Source organism: Protopterus annectens, chromosome 3.part0 (genome assembly GCF_019279795.1).
Source record: "Protopterus annectens isolate FY-2018-M chromosome 3.part0, PAN1.0, whole genome shotgun sequence".
Lineage (NCBI taxonomy): Eukaryota > Metazoa > Chordata > Ceratodontiformes > Protopteridae > Protopterus > Protopterus annectens.
Window position 1 is genome coordinate 1,918,209,933 of NC_056731.1, and position 16,421 is coordinate 1,918,226,353.

The 16,421-nt window shown below is 41.1% G+C and overlaps 1 protein-coding gene across 1 annotated transcript in view; it reads right to left on the reverse strand.

Moving 5' to 3' along the window:
• Positions 1 to 16,421, reverse strand: part of NBEAL2 (neurobeachin like 2) — a 3,059,867-nt gene that overhangs the window by 1,093,597 nt on the left and 1,949,849 nt on the right. The window contains exon 24 of the mRNA XM_044066003.1: positions 13,288 to 13,446. Within this exon, the coding sequence (XP_043921938.1) occupies positions 13,288 to 13,446 (159 nt within the window). The remainder of the gene's footprint in view (positions 1 to 13,287; positions 13,447 to 16,421) is intronic.

Genomic DNA, 16,421 nt, shown 5'->3' on the forward strand with positions numbered 1-16,421 from the left:
TGACTGGGTGCAATGTCTGGGATGCTTTTTATGTTCGGGTCAGGGGAAGAAAAGTGTATGGAGTAACCTCTGGCTATGATGCTTTGTACCCAACTGTCTTTTGTTATTTTTAGCAAGGCTTCTGGGTACAAAGATAAGCGACCCCAGACTGCCTCCAGAGATGGACAGATGGGCCTTCTTTCAGGAGAGCTGAATGGGCTTACCAAGGAAAGATTCCCTGTCGCTTTGATTTTGCGGACCCCTCTGCCACTTGGCCAGCATCTTCCATTACTGCTTCTCCCTCTGCCCCTGGGTGAAGAGTCACCACGTGTGTCCTGAAAATCTCTCTGGGATTTTCGGAACCACATTTTTCCTCCCATTTGACCTTTTGGATAAGGTCTAGAAGTTAGGGAAAAATGGACTCCAACAGCACAGAGAGTTTTTCCTTCTTGTTCACATCTGGTTAGTGTCATTGACTTTTGGCCCAAACAAGGATGAGCCATCAAAAAGGGAATTAGCAAAAGAAGATTTAAAGGGCTCTGCAAAGTCAAACAGGCACATCTTGGAATGTTTCCTTAGGGAAATTCCTAAACCCGCTGCCACACTCGATCCATCCATTGCATAAGAAATGAGTCTCATGGAGGAGATGACCACTGAATTTAAGGTGGAGAGCTGAGAAGAAACTTTCTCTGATAACCCTTCAGTTTCTGAACCTTGGAGAGTATCTCCTAGCTCCTTCAGGAAATCTCTCCGAAGTCTGGTAAAGTGGGTGAGATAATTCAGAGATATGACAGCAAAGGTCACTGAAGAAAAGGTGTGCTTTCCATATCTGTCCATCGTACGAGACTCCTTGTTCAATGGATGGACAGAAGAGGACGTCTCTGAAAGTTCCTTTTTGGTGGCTGCCGCCACCCCCATAGCATCTACTGGGACATCCTTTGTAAGAAAATTTTCATCTGTAGGGGATGTAATGAATTTAATTGGCCTCTGGGGAACAGGCTCCACTCAGTCTGGAGACTCCCACGCCTTTCGACAAACTAGGTCCATCAGTTCATCAAAAGGTGGAAACACCCAATTGGGGGAAGGGCAAGACCCAAACGCCTTCACGTATATAGACTCCTCCACAGAAGGGTTGATGGGCTTCCAGCTGCCTCTCTGTTTAAGTATTCCCAGGATGTCTGCGAAGGGGTGACTGTGGGACCCTTCTGATTCATCAAGGTCTGTATCGGATGCGATGGACTTCTCTGGGAAGTCTAAATGTTTCCTCTTGCATAGTCTCTTACGAGGGACCTCTTCAGAAAGGTATTCTGGACAGGTTTCGGAAGACAGGGCTTCACCCAATGGGGCACCCTGAGGACTTGGATCTCTGCATCTCTGTGGATACAGTTGTGCCGAGACAGACACTGGTGCCTTTGGGGGAAGAATGTCTGGACCTGAGAGTGGAGCTGTCTGTGGAGACAGCACTCTCTTCATCAACTCAAAAGCCCCCTGCCCCTGATCTGAGGAAACTCCCGGCTCAGAAGAACCAGAAGGCATCCCTGGAACCAAGGGGGTTAGCTCCAAGGCCAATGTAAGAGCCGAGCTCACCTGCACCGCAGCCCCAAGAGGCAAGTTTGGATCCAACAACTGCCCAATCTGACTGTCCTCCCCGGACCCAATCAGGGAGCATCAGCTCCTAGACTCCTCAAGTTTAGAAGGAACCGAGGACATCGGAGCAGTAGTCGGAACCAAAGATCCTGGGATAGTTCTCACCTCCGACGGTTCTACTATGACCAGTTCTAGACATTCTGGCTCCGATGTCTGGGATCAGATCAGAGGAGGAATCAACTGTGAAAGGGTAAGTTTTGTTGTTTCCAAAGCCCTCTGGGCTGGATCCAACAACAATTTGGCAAGCACCAGTGTCTTCATTAGCCTCCACACCATGTGATCCATGTCATCATCAGAGACGCTCCTGGAGGATCGAGAGGAGGGAACAGATCATCTGGAAATCGGTAGTAAGGGAGATCTTAAGGTTGGAGATATCGGCTCCAATTCTAGGGACCAGCTCCATACCTGAAAACTCAACGGTTCCAAAACTGAAGGAGCCAGGGTGGAAGGTCTCTTGGGCCCAACAGTCTTCTGTTCCGAAGATGAAATTTTTTGCAACATTTTTGTTGTCTCCGACTGAGCCTCTAAAGAAGATGACCTTTTCCCAATTTGTCTGATTTAGAGAGGGGGAAAGGCCGATTTTGAAGGACCCTGACCTTCTTCAATAGCCTCTGAAACAGGGGTCTTCAACAATCCTCTGAGAATAAATTTATTCTTTCTCTCCAGCAGTAACCTATGACTAAAGGAGTGGCATATGGCACAGGATTCCCGACGGTGTAAGGTTCCAAGGCGGTACACGCAAACTGTATGTCTGTAACGGACATTTTTTGGCTGCACCTAGTGCATTTTTTAAACCCCAAAGGTTTAATATCCTTAGACTGCTTAAACATCTCAGTAATCAACAATAACGACAGGAAGAAAGCACAACAAAATATCTATATATCAAACACTGCAACAACTTTTTTTTTTTTTTTTGGAAAACACCAATTATAAAGGAATAAAGGGCTCTCTAATTTAAATGGGCAAAAGCAGCCCTCTAATTTAAATGAGCTAGCCTTATTTCTTAAAAAAATAAAGGAACAACTAGGGAAAAAACTCAAGACTGACAGAGCTCTCTAATTTAAAAGAGCTTGTCTATATATCCAAAGGAAGAAGCCCTCTAATTAAAAATGGGCTTAAGAAAATAAGTTTTAAACCGGGATAGGGTAAGGGAAAAAAGGCCCGAGAAGAATGACGATGGCCAGCAGCAAACACATTAAACTGCTTAATAAAGTTAACTAGAGTATACAACTTATAATAACTATGAGTACTATCCAAAAATGACAAAATATAACAATAAAAGGTAAAGAGAAAATTCCACTTAGCCAGATCCAGTAGGAAGCACCTGATCTTGCTTAGTGGCAAAAGTTGTGTACACTTACCATAAATGTAGATATTTGAGTGTATTCACTGTTGCAGTCATTACATTTGGGTTATCTGCTTGCAGGTAGCCCTCAGTCGGCCTGATTAACAAAGTCTTGGTTCTTGTGTTGGTTGTTGTCCCTTCTTCCATGACATCAGGTCGTCAGGGGTATAAAACATGCAGCCAATGCCATTACATCAGTTTTTCTTGTCCCAGATGTCAGGAGCCCCCCCTAATGGGAAGCAATTAAATATAAAATTACAATGATATACCTTTAACAAAAAAGCAAATACACCAAAAAGGCTTTTAAGGATAGTAAAAGAAAGTAGAGGTATAGCCAAAAGAAGTTAGGGGGCTGGAGGGAGGGTAACCAGGACTGCAACAGTGAATACACCCAAACATCTACATGTATGGTAAGTGTAAACAACTGTACTATGTTCTTCATGTTTCACTGTTGCAGTCATTACATTTGGGTAGATTCCCAAAGTTATGATTGGGAGGAGGAATTTAGATAGCATTAGGGCCAGCTATAAGGCCCTGCAAGACTGCAGTGGCAAAGCCAGCTCTAGATTTAGATAAAATTGGCAAATGATAATGCTTGGTGAAAGTATTTACAGAACTCCAGGTAGCAGCTTCTAGGATGTCCCTGGTAGGGACGCCTGTGAGAAAGGCTGTAGAGGTAGATGCAGGCCTGGTGGAGTGAGGTCTGATCCCCTGGGGGGAATAGGTTTTCCATGGTGCTTATAGCAGAAATGAATGCAATGGCCTATCCATTTAGAAAGGGTTTGCTTTGAAACAGCCTTCCCCTCTGCCCCTGCAGCAAATGCCACCAGCAATTGGTCAGATTTCCTTTGAGGTTTAGTCCTGTCCAAGTAGAATCTAAGTTGTCTGTGCACATCTAAGGAATGCAGTATCCGTTCTCCTTTGTTCTGTGGATTGGGAAAGAAGGGTGGCAAATTAATGGACTGATTAAGAGCCTTACCGTATACCACCTTGGGCATGAAGGATGGATTGGTTCTGAGGGACACCCTGTCCACATGAAAGATGATGAAAGGCTCCACTGCTATAAGGGCCTGTAATTCAGATACCCTTCTAGCTGAAGTGATTGCTAAAAGAAAAGCTGTTTTCCAAGAAAGAAATTTTAAATCTGCAGTAGCAGCTGGCTCGAAAGGAGGTAGCGTGAGTTTCTCCAAAACAAAGTTAAGGTCCCAGGCTGGGGTTGGAGCTCTCCTGGGTGGTCTCAAATTTTGGCCTCTCTGAGAAACTGCTTGTGCAGTGGATGAGAGAAGAGGGGAGGTTCTGTATTATAATGAGCTGAATTGGCTGAGGCGTGGATTTTAATGGAGGAAAAAGACAAGCCCTTGTGAAGCAGCTCAGTTAAGTATTTTAAAATCTGAGGTAAATTTGATGCTGCTGTGCTCATCCCTTGAGATTGGTTCCAGGTCACAGAATCTTTTCCATTTTCAGCATAAGATTTTCTAGTACTAGGCCTCCTTGCCTCTAAAATGATATCCATCACATGTTTACTGAGGGATGGTAAAGGAGAGCTTATGTAATTAGCCAGGCTGCAAGGTTCAGTGTTAGAAGCTGAGGGTGCAGAATCTGGTTCTCCTGCTGAGACAACAGTGAAGGAGTCTTGAGGCAGGTGCCATGGGGGTAACCGTGATACACTGCACAGGAGGGGGTACCAGTGTTGGTGTGGCCAGTCTGGAGCAATCAAAATCATCCTTGGTTTGTCCTGTTTGATTTTTGGTAGTACTTTGGAGAGCAGAGGCAAAGGGGGGAAGGCATAGACTGATAGGTTTTTCCAGCTGAAGGACAGAGCATCCACTTTCCAGGCTTGTTTGCCGGGAGTCCTTGTGCAAAATTTGTCCAATTGGTAGTCCTGGAGAGAGGCAAACACGTCTATATCTGGGCTCCCCCATTTGCTTGTCAACATGTTGAAAATCCTTGGCTCCAGTTTCCACTCGTGTGGGTCCATGAGGTTTCTGCTTAGTCCGTCTGTCAATGTATTTAATTTTCCTGGCAGGAATAGAGCTTGTAGGTGCACTTGGGAGCTCAAGGCTGTGTTCCACAATGCCATGGCGAGTCTGCAGAGGGGGCAAGAATGTGTACTCCCTTCTGCTTGTTTATGTACCACATAACAATGGTGTTGTCCGTCTTTACCATTAGTTGTCCTGGAAGAATGTGGTCCTTGAAGGCTGTCAGAGCATTCTGTACAGCTAACATTTCTTTTTGACTGATATGCAGGTGCATTTGATTTGGGTTCCATTTGCCCTGAATGCACTTCCCTGACAGGTGAGCCCCCCATGCATAGTCTGATGCATCTGTTGTTAGGGTTTGGGTGGCAGGGGATGGTGTGAAAGGTAGTCCCTTGTTTTGGTGACAGGCCTCTACCCACCAAAGGAACTCTAGGTGTAGGCAAGGTATGATCGGAATCATTCTTTCTAGATCCTGAGAATGTTGACACTATAGGCTTTTTAGATACCACTGTAGTTTCCTCATATGCAGTCTTGCATATGGAATTAGAAGAATGCTGGAGGCCATGAACCCCAAAGCTTGCAGTATTTGTCTTGCAGATAACAGGGTTTTTGTGGCCACTTGTTTGAAATAGGTTGTCAAATGAATTTGTTTCGCTGGCGTGAGGTAAGCCATCTGGGAAGTTGTATTCAAGCTTGCTCCCAGGAATATAATTTGCTGACAGGGTACCAGGTGTGATTTCTCTTTGTTTATGGAGTACCCCAGACACGTTAGAACCCTTTGTATAAAGGCCAGATGATTCAAAAGTATGCCCTGGCTATCAGCCTGAATTAGACAATCGTCCAGGTATGGGTATATTTGAATATTTCTTTGACTGCAAAATGCAATAACTGGAGCTAGGCACTTTGTGAATACCCTGGGCAGAGTAGATAAGCCAAAGGGCAGTGCAGAGAACTGATAGTGCGTGTAGCCTGCTTTGAAGCATAGATATCTTCTGCAAGATTCCCTGATTGGGATGTGCAGGTATGCTTCTTTTAAATCTAGTGTTGCCAACCAGGCATCTTTGCCTAGCATAGGAAGTAATTGGTGAAAAGTCAGCATCTTGAATTTTGGAATCTCCAAAAAGGTTTTTAGAGTAGACAGGCCCAGGATAGGACTCCATGAATTGTCTTTTCTGGGTACCAGGAATAGTCTTGAGTAGAAACCTTGTCCCTTTTCCTCTTTTGGTACCAGTTGAAGAGCCCTCATGCTTAAGAGAGAAAGTACTTGTTTTTGGGCCTCTGCCCACTGATTTGGGGGTAGATCCGGCCACCCGCTTGGCATTGGCAACGTGCGGAAGTGAAATTTGTATCCCTGGGACACTATACTTAAAACCCATTTGTCCTGGGTAATGAGTTCCCAATTCTTTGCATGAAGAGCGATCTTTCCCCCTAAAGGGGAAGTCAGTTGATAAGTGCTTGGAAATTTTAAAAGGAAGTCCTTGAGACAGTTTACCATAGGGGGAGTCTTATTACTCCCAGATTTGGAAATGGAGCCCCCGCTGCTTAGTCCTGTGTGTACCCTGGGACTGAAACCTGGGGTTTTTGCTTTGTCTGGGTTTGGCTTGAGAAGACCTGGAAGGGGCTGGAAAGGACCAATTCTTAGAGAGTCAGTGCCTATTAAATCTAGGAGGCTGAACTTGTAAGAAATCTTTAACAATTTGCATAGATTTAGCTTTATCTTCCATCTTTTTCAGAACTTCCTCAGCCTTGATGCCAAACAGGTGGTCCTGATTTAAGGGAGCATCCAACAATTTAGCTTTAACATGATCAGGCAAAGATTGCTCCTTAAGCCAAGCATGCCTTAGGTTCATAGGTTCATACTAGGCTATCTGCCCTGGGGCAATTATAAGCCTAGCCCGATTCTGTATGGCTTGTCCATTAATTCTGGATATGACATAGCTTTGTATGTCAGGCATAGATCGCCTAGTAGGCGTTTCCGCCTATGTGGTAATTTGTGTGGGCATTGTTTTTTTTGCCAAAGGTGACTTTTGGCATTTTGGCATTTAAAACCAACTGCTGGCAGTGGCAGTTACTCTTCTCTCTACCTTGACCTTTTTGTTTGTGTCAGCTGAAAAGGAGAAGAGTTGGCTTTTGCAGTCGCTCTGCGCTCTGAGTTGCTTGGTCCCTCCCTCCCTTGGCTTGCCCTCCCTACCTTACTGAGCAAAAACCCAGTAACAGCAGCCCTGCAAGAGGCCTCTAAAGGATCAAAACCACATTGCAAAGTATGTTTTCCAACTTGTTCAAAAGAATGCATTAAATCCTGTCATTCTTTATTTTCCACACAGTCTGGAATCAACATAATTTTCTGTTTAAGCAACCCAATAACATGTTGCTGATACATTAATATATGAAACTGGCAGTTTAAAGCCCTAATAGCCAAGGTTGCAGAAGTATAAACCTTCTTACCCTATCTAACCAGCGCCTTGGAGTCTCTATCAGAAGGGGTAGGATTTTTAGCAGTAGAAGCCTTAATGCCCTTGGGCCCCTGTGAAATAGTCTCTGGATTCGCAATAGGATTTTTAAAAAGGAACTTGTGTGACTCAGGGACCCTGCAGTATCTGTCAGGTTTTCTGGGAGCAGGAATGCAAGGAATCAGAGGCCAAACTAGATTCCGAAAAAGCATCACCAACGTCTAGTATGGGAGGAATAGCTAAAAGCCTATGCTGAGGTAGGAGTAAGAAATCCCTAAGCCTCTTTTTTGAATCAGAAAAATCCTGGCTTTCCCAGTGGAAATGCTCCCTTAAAGTATGTAAGGTTTCCCCAAAAGAAAAATCCTCTGGAGGGGAAGCAGAGTGAATGGAGTCCTCTGTGTCGGAATCCTCATAAGTAGATAAGGGCAAATCCAGAACATCAGAAGAATCAGAAAAAACAGAATCCTAATCAGAAGATTCATAAACAACTTCAGTCCTAGGCCTCTTAGAAGGAGGTGGTTGGCTACCCCAGATTACAGTTATCAGATCTTCAGACGTTCTTATCATTTGTTTTTTAGGCATAGAGGCCTGAACATGTGGCCTGGGCATCGTTTTTTTACGCATGGTTCGAGATTTAGGCCTAAGTGAAGAAGGAGGCATCGGTTTAATATGTAAGTCTGTAGGCCTGAATACACCCTCAGAGGCCGGTGCCTGCACAGCGGCTCCGGACCCATCCAAGGTAGAGACAACCGCGGGTTCCATAGCTGAAGCATCTAGCGGCATACCGGACTCCGAATGGGTCTCAGTAGAGGCCTGCGAATCAGAAGTAGTGGGTATCAGGGGCTGCGAAAGCACCTCACTGAGTACCGGCGAACTGGCGACTGGCGTAGGAGAAGCATCGTCAGCAGTTTTGGACCTCGGCAGCCTCTATCTGTCATTATCTTTGCCTTTTTTCAGAATCCCGGTAGTCAGATGGCTAACCGATGACATTTCAGGATAATTAAACCGAGAACCGAAATATTTAGAGGCGAAGATATACCGACGACGGATAGTGCGTTGATTAAATAAAGCACAAAACTGACAGCAAGGTATGTCGTGGTCAGGGCCTAGGCAAGGAATACAGTACAAATGAAAATCTTTATGAGGTATTTGCTTTCCACAAGTAATGCAATTATTAACTTTTACTGACATCGGTAAGGAGCAAGAAAAAGTTTCCCCAATGGGGTACTTAGCTTTAGTTGAAGATTTCGGTTCTGAAACTTGAAAACGAAAATTTTAGGAGTCGGCCGACCGGCACTTGCAAACTGCTTCTGCTTTGGGCACCGTACGGCAAGAAAAACTGATGTAATGGCATCGGCTGCATGTTTTATACCCCTGATGACCTGACGTCATGGAAGAAGGGAAACCAACCAACGCAGGACCCAAGACTTTGTTAATCAGGCTGACTGAGGGCTACCTGCAAGCAGATAACCCAAATGTAATGACTGCAACAGTGAAACACGAAGAACATCTGGAGGCCATTCCTAGGGCATGATGGGATAGGGTTTCAGCCAAAAGCTAGTGGAAGACCTCGAACATTTTTATAAGGCCGAGTTAGAACCAAGGATCAGTTCCGAACCCAGCCAGTAAAGAATTAAGGAGAGATAGGAAAACATCACATCAAACGGTTCCACTTTGGGTGAAGTGCAAATCACTCACTTTTAATGAACCAGGCTTTGGAAATGATTCACTGTTTAATAAAAAAACACCATAAGCTCTTTCGTCTCAGATATAAATCCACAAGACTTCATGAGATACAATGTAACAGAGAAACCAGGATTTAAAACCTTCTGAAGGTCACATGACCAAATTGTGCCAAAGAATTAACCATATATCATACTTGGGCATTTTACCTGAAAAAGATGAGCTGTGCAAGAGACTAATTTCAAAGATCTTCAGGAAGCCCACTTATTCCAACTCCCATCCCACCTCACAGAAAAAGGCAGTACCTAAAGGGTACTTTGTTTGTGCCACATGCATGACCACTTTATATGAGGATTTCATTAGTGAATGCACCCTACTCAAGGGCATGTTCCTCAAAAGAGGATATCCCAAAGTTATTACCAATAACATTTGGGAAGAAGTAGCATGAAAAAAAACAAAACCATTTTAGACCTATTCTATCAAGTAAAACTTTGTAGAACTGTGGTACACAGATTTTCCTGGAACAGCCACTTACAGTTCCCTCTGCGGCAAATACTTGCAGGTGTAGTTTCATTACATTATACTCCATGGATCATGGAGCTATTCAGGTCAACATTAAGGAAAAATTGGTGCATTTTAATTGATAATAATGGCATCATTAATAAGGTGGGGGACAAGCCAATCATTATTTTTAGGAACGGCACCAGTTTTAAGCAATTATTTGAATCATCTTCCACACCACTCAATTTGTAAATGGAAAGGCACACAAAAGTATGGTGTTTGCAACTACTGTAAACATTTTTTGTTGCACCAAAGTAAAAATCAATGGTTTCTCTGTTACAATAAAAGGTAACTACAGTGAAAAATGAAAAGAGTAGTTTATGAATCCCTTTGCCAATTTTGTAACAGTTTTTACATTGGCAAGACTGAACAGATGCTCAAACAGAGAGTCTATGAACATCTTTATGAGTTAGAACTCTGTGAAACTAATGTACTTTTAAACACCTAACAGTACACTCAGATCACCAGTTTAAACTTGTCATTCTTGAGCAGTTGCCCATGCATCCCAGGGCAGGTCCATGGGGTCTAACACTTTGTTTGTGTCTTTCGGCTTTTCCCGGTTAGGGGTTGCCACAGCGGAACTCCGATCCGCTAATGATTGGCAGTAGATTTTTACGTGCCGAGTTGCCAGCTCTGATGCACAACCTTCAACAAAGGTACACCCATTCATGCATGTCTCCACACAGAAGACTTTCTAGCTGAGAATCGAACAGGACAATGTCATACTGTGAGGCTACAACGCTACAGCAGCACCACCACCGCACTAGAAAAGAAAAAACTTACTTGACAATTGTGTTTGAATTTAGCTAGTCCACTGGGCTTGAATGGGGATATTTCTGTTTCTTGTTTACTTAAACTTAAAGCCAGCCAGCATTAATAATCATGTATATTTCAACATTTACTTAATATTTCACATTCACCTTATACATTCTGACAGTGTTTTAGCCACTTTTAATTAACTGGAAGGTCTTTCAGTGTTTAAAATGGTTTTACAATTTCTATATACCGGACTTTAAAAGTGAGCATGTTTCTTTTAATTTTTTGGCATAATTTGGTCACGTGACCTTCAGAAGGTTTTAAATCTTGGTTTCTCTGTTATATTGTATCTGATGAAGTCTTGTGGATTTACATCTGAGACGAAAGCGCTTATGGTTTATTTTATTAAAACATGAATCATTCGCAAAGCCTGGTTCATTAACAGTGGCTGATTTGTACTTTACCCAAAGTGCAGCACTTTGTTTTAACTTAACAGTGGTATTTACATTTGCTTTGGATGTCTTTGGTGGTGATATATCTGCACCCCTTGCTCTTCTCTCCAGATTTTAAAAATTCTATACAGAGGTTAGAAATGTTGGAGGAGCAAATAGCTGTAGCTAAGGAAATTATATTTTGAGCCAGGATGAAGAACATGAATTGCCTAGATTAATAAGACCCTACTAAGTTTAATGCTACTGGCTGCCAAAAAATGGAATTGCTACAAAATGGAAATCAAAACCTTAATCAACTGTAACTGAAGTACTGAATACTGTAAAACAGATAAAATAACTGAAGGTGGGGTCTTTAGAAAAAGATAAGTAGCAAATTGCATAGAAATAAATGCAATTTGTGAGAACAATACATGAAAAATAATGTTCAGGAGAGGAGAGAAGAATATAGCAATAACCCACGCCTGGTGTGGGTAATGCGGGATTTACCCACGGTTGGCGTGGTTCGCCCTCGGGACCAAACAAAGACAACCATGGGTAAATCCCGCATTATCCACACCCAGGCGTGGGTTATTGCTATTATACTATGACATTATTTAAGAAAAGAAATAATTACTTTTCTTAAATAATGGCATTGTATAATGCCTTTTTGCTGCCCTTCCGCAGCTGTCTGGTATCCGCCGCAGTTCTGATGTACTGCGCATGCCTACGCAGTACATCTGAGCTGTGGCCAATAGCAACGGAAAGCAAGATCTCCGTTGCTTTTATGCGTTATGTTAAATGGGTTTAACATAGCGAGACAGCTTTAAAATAAGCAACGGACTCTGGTGCTTATTTTTAAGCTGTCTCGCTATGTTATACCCCTTTAACATAGCTGAAAAGCAACAGAGATCTTGCTTTCTCCGTTTTTTTTAATCCTGTCTCGCTATGTTAAATGGGTTTAACATAGCGAGACAGCTTTAAAATAAGCAACGGATCTCCATTGCTTATTTTAAAGCTGTCTCGCTATGTTAAACCCATTTAACATAGCGAGACAAGTTTAAAAAAAAGCAACAGAGAAAGCAAGATCTCCATTGCTTTTTACACACTGTGTCTCTATGTTAAAAGAGTTTAACATAGCGAGACAGCTTTAAAAAAAGCAACGGAGATATCCATTGCTTTTTTTAAACCTGTGTCGCTATGTTAAACTCTTTTAACATAGCGAGACAGTGTTTTAAAAGAGACTTATAGTAATGGAAAAAGTCTGGGCGACCGGACCTTTTTCCATTAGTGTAAGTCGATTTACAACGTGCACACTGGCCAATCAGCGTGCACGTTTTGGAATATTAATGGGGGTCGTGGTATAATGAGGTTTAAGGAAAAGCAAAAATTGAGCAATTTATGTAACATTGGAGTAAATGCTAGTTGTTAAAAAGAAGGAACATGCACATGTAATAAATAATGTATGAAAATGAGAACTTAATATGTGTTTGTTTTATTTTCTACTTATACATGTGTGTCTATGTCTTAACTGATAATTTAATAAAGGTTAAAAAATTAAAGAAAGGACAAAGAACCATTGATAACCAAATATGACCACTCTTAACATCTCCATAGCTAGGGCAAGCAGAATATCAATAAGCATCCAGGGACTTTAGACAACAAACCTCCAGTTCTCAAAACAGCACTGGAATAACAAGTATTTTGATTAGTTTAAACCCAATCTATAAGTTGGATTCTGAATTGAAAGGGCAAAAACAGCTGTGAGATACAAGTCTGGTCTGATGTTTACAAACACAAAAAGGGAAAACTAATACTTTTACTAACTGGAGGAAGAAGATTGCCATTCATTCTCTTCATCAGTCTTAAATTACATGAAATCACAGTAAGCATGGCCTAAAATGTCTTTAATGTTTTTCAGTAGGATTTGAAGAACAGACAGTCCTGTCTTCAGTGATCTGAAAGAAAGGTCTTTCACAGTTCAACACAACACTAAAGATGTAAAAATTCTATCTTTAACAGGTGCTACACACAAGCTAGTCCTGTGGTTACAACTCTGAAAAATAGTTGAAAAATCTACGAGGAAAAGAGAAAAATACTAATTCCTTGTTCCCTACAATAAAATAAAAATAATTAAAATACAGCTGGAAATGAAGTCAGACAATGCACTCAGTGAAGTGAACTACAACAGGAAATTATCCGTATATTAACGAGTGAAATGTCTAAAAAAACTGTTTTCAGAGATCGAAAAGTGCGAGCTAAAATGGAATATCAAGCCAAACAATTTATTTTCTGGGTGCTTGCTTCTTACTAGATTCCTCTCTGTTTAACTTCTCCCACAACATGTTGTAGTTCTCTGAAGCTCAAGAAGCTCCTGTTAGACATGGGAGTAAAGAATGGTGAAAAACTGATCTAGACTTATCGTTTCATTAAAAAAGAAAAAAATAGAAATGACTCACCCTGAAAACTTTTTCCCGTACTTGGTCAGAGAATTTTTTCTGTATGAGTAGTGAATAAAGCACCTCCACATTCCCTGTTTCAAACAGCATGCTGAACATCTGCTCCTTCACTGGACTGTCTTTCAGGACTCCATAAACTACCTCTAGAATACCACATAACTAGAACACAAGAAAGGGAGAAAAATATGATGATTATTATTATTAGCATTCCTTTCATTCTCACTGATAAAAGTCACCAATTAAACAGATTAGTAAAGATGTGTAAAAACTGTTACCTAATGTAAATGTCAAAATGGCCAGCTAGTTAATTATTATTAACTGGTCTTAGCTTCGTCTATCAAGATTCTGGAAAAAAAATCTATAACATGTGACTTTTTTGGTATCCCATACACACTTTAACTCTAGTCTAAGCAGCACATTTTTTCAATGATCTTCCTGCAAATATAACCCTGCACTCATGAGTATAACCTAAGAAATGACCATGGTTTGAGCAGTTATCATATATTCACGTGCAACAATGTCCATCCACAAACAAGTAAAGACAAACACTTGATGTGCAGCTCCTCCTAGGATATGCTGAAGAGCTTTAATTCCACTGTTTCTGTTATGTGGTATATGTTTGTGTGTTGGGGGGGGTGCAAAAATTGTTGTACAGCTTCAGTTTATTTTCCTGTCAAGGAATTATGTACAGTAGGAGACTTAGTACATGGAGTTATGCAGGACACCCACTGTAACATTGGATAATCAAGAGCCTCAAGAGCTGAAAGTTCTAGGGGGCAGTTATTTGATTAAACGTTATTGCTGCAAGACCTTATTGGGAATTATTCCCCATTAGAACAGCTAAGTCACCAGTTAGGACACATGACAAAACTGACGGCTTTCATTTTTTTTTTTTTTTTTTAGTTTTCTCATCACAGGCCTTGATACAGCCTGCAAGGACATGATACGATTTAGAGTAACTAACTTATAATTAAAAAGTATCCATGGCTTCATCTCCTCAAAATGAACACGACGTAGTACAGGGGAACGTGAGCAGAATGTCTGGACTACTGAAACTCCCAAAGATCCAGAGGTTTTTTTTTTAAACACCTTTACTGAATCATCACTTGTGACATATGCTACAGTTACACAGTCTCATAACTATACTTACCTTCTCTGAGGCATTTTGAAATAGTGTGTATATATTTCAGATGAGTCCAGAATAGTGATGTAATACCACAAGAGAAAGCCTGTGTATCTCTTCAGAATTGCATACAATGATAGGTAACAGTCTTAGGAGTGCTCTGTCAAAATACCTTCATGCTCTGAAGACAAAGCTAAGCTTCTTTGTCTAGTGAAGGCATGCATATTTGACCAGGTAGCGACACAGAATAGATTAATATGTATTGAAACTGCCCTTTAGCATGCAGTGAATGCTGTTAATGCCTCCAATAGAACAGTGTTTGGTATGATTGACAAGCTCTTCTCAATGATGCTAAAACAGTATGAAATGTTGCAAGCAAGACAACATATTAGTGGCTATTTAGTCACCAGCTTGTTGGCCTTTCCCACCCCTCCCTCCCATCTTTCAAAACCACTCTGAAAGACTTCTGGCTCAATTTTTGCTCAAAACCAGAATAAACTACATCCCTAAATGTGAACAAGTAACTTTTCATTCCTTATACCACCTTACTCTCCCTTCTTCACTTACTTCCTTACTGCTATCTAATTCTCTTCCTAGACTTTCTTTCTAAACATACCATAAGCCTGTTTTCCCTCACTTCATATTGCGATTCCTATTTGTATTTGACTAACTTACCTTTAATTTCTCTACAAACAGTCTAAAATTTCTCTAAATATTAAATTGTCAAAATACCTTGTATCAATTCTTAACCAGTTTTTATATTATGTCTAACCTGTTATAATGATTTAAACTGCAGATGTTTTTGTTTTATTTTTAAAGATTGTAAAATTATTGTTCTTAAAATGTTTTGTAATAATTTGGAGCTCTTCTCTCACGGCCTCCTCTGAAAATGGGCTAATACTCAGTCGGTCTTTCTCAGCAATCAAATGTCAACAAATAACTAAGTAAAAACGACACAAAGCAGCTGTAGCAAGCAACATTTCTGGCAACAGAATGTTTATGGTGTCATGTTCAACATAAGTACAAGACCTTTTCACTAAAGAGAAGTCTAGAACCGCAAATGGTTAAGTGCAAAGCAAAAGCCTGCCCTTACATAATATTACAAAAAGTTCTCCACAACATACTACAGCTCAGTCTTCTTGTTAAGGTGATCATAAAGGAAAATGTTATTTTCCAGAACAAGAACTGTATATGATGCAACTATGACACAGTGAAGTTTTTCAAGGCAAAGCTTACATCCCAGGAAGAAGTAGGATCTATTAAACAACAAGAAGTACAGTAGCCTTCTCAAAAGGTCTTAACAACATAAAATTTAACAAAGTCTTTCCTTCTACGAGGTTATGGAAAGCCAATAAATAAACATTAACAATGCAGTGACAAAAATCAAAATCTAATGGTATGAACATGCAACTGGATTTTTTTTTTAAAGTCCAAAGAATAATGGAGCCTTCCTGCACTTTAGTGTCTGTACTGTAAAATGTTTGTTCTGAAAAACAGAAGTCGAGCTGAAGGTCTTTTGGCTGCTACCACTATGTTAGAACCCCCAAAGACAGAACAAATCTAGCCAGTCTCATGAGTTCAGGAATAGCAAGCTTCAGAGAAGAATAAAAACATTGTCCCTTGTCCTTTATTAGTAAGTAATGAACCAGAGAGGAAAGCAAGCACAGAAATGCCTTTGGAAAAGGCCAAAAATATATAATTTTTAGTTTGTCCATTTCAGCTTTCCGTACTAATCAATAAATAACAAATATACATGTCTGTGTGCCAGAAAAGTGAATTTCCCACTCCTCAAAGGCATAACAGGAAAATGAATCCTAGCTACTGCACACTAAATTCAGGTCCTAGATGCAGCAAGTTTGAAAAAAAGAAGTTATGTACTCACCATGACGTTCCAGGTTTGTAGTCCATCTCGTCCTTCATTCTTACATATTGGTTTGGAGCTGATCCTCGGCTCCAACTCGGCCGATTACAAAGCTCAAAGTCTCTCAGTTGGCTCGTGGCAAGGTAGGTA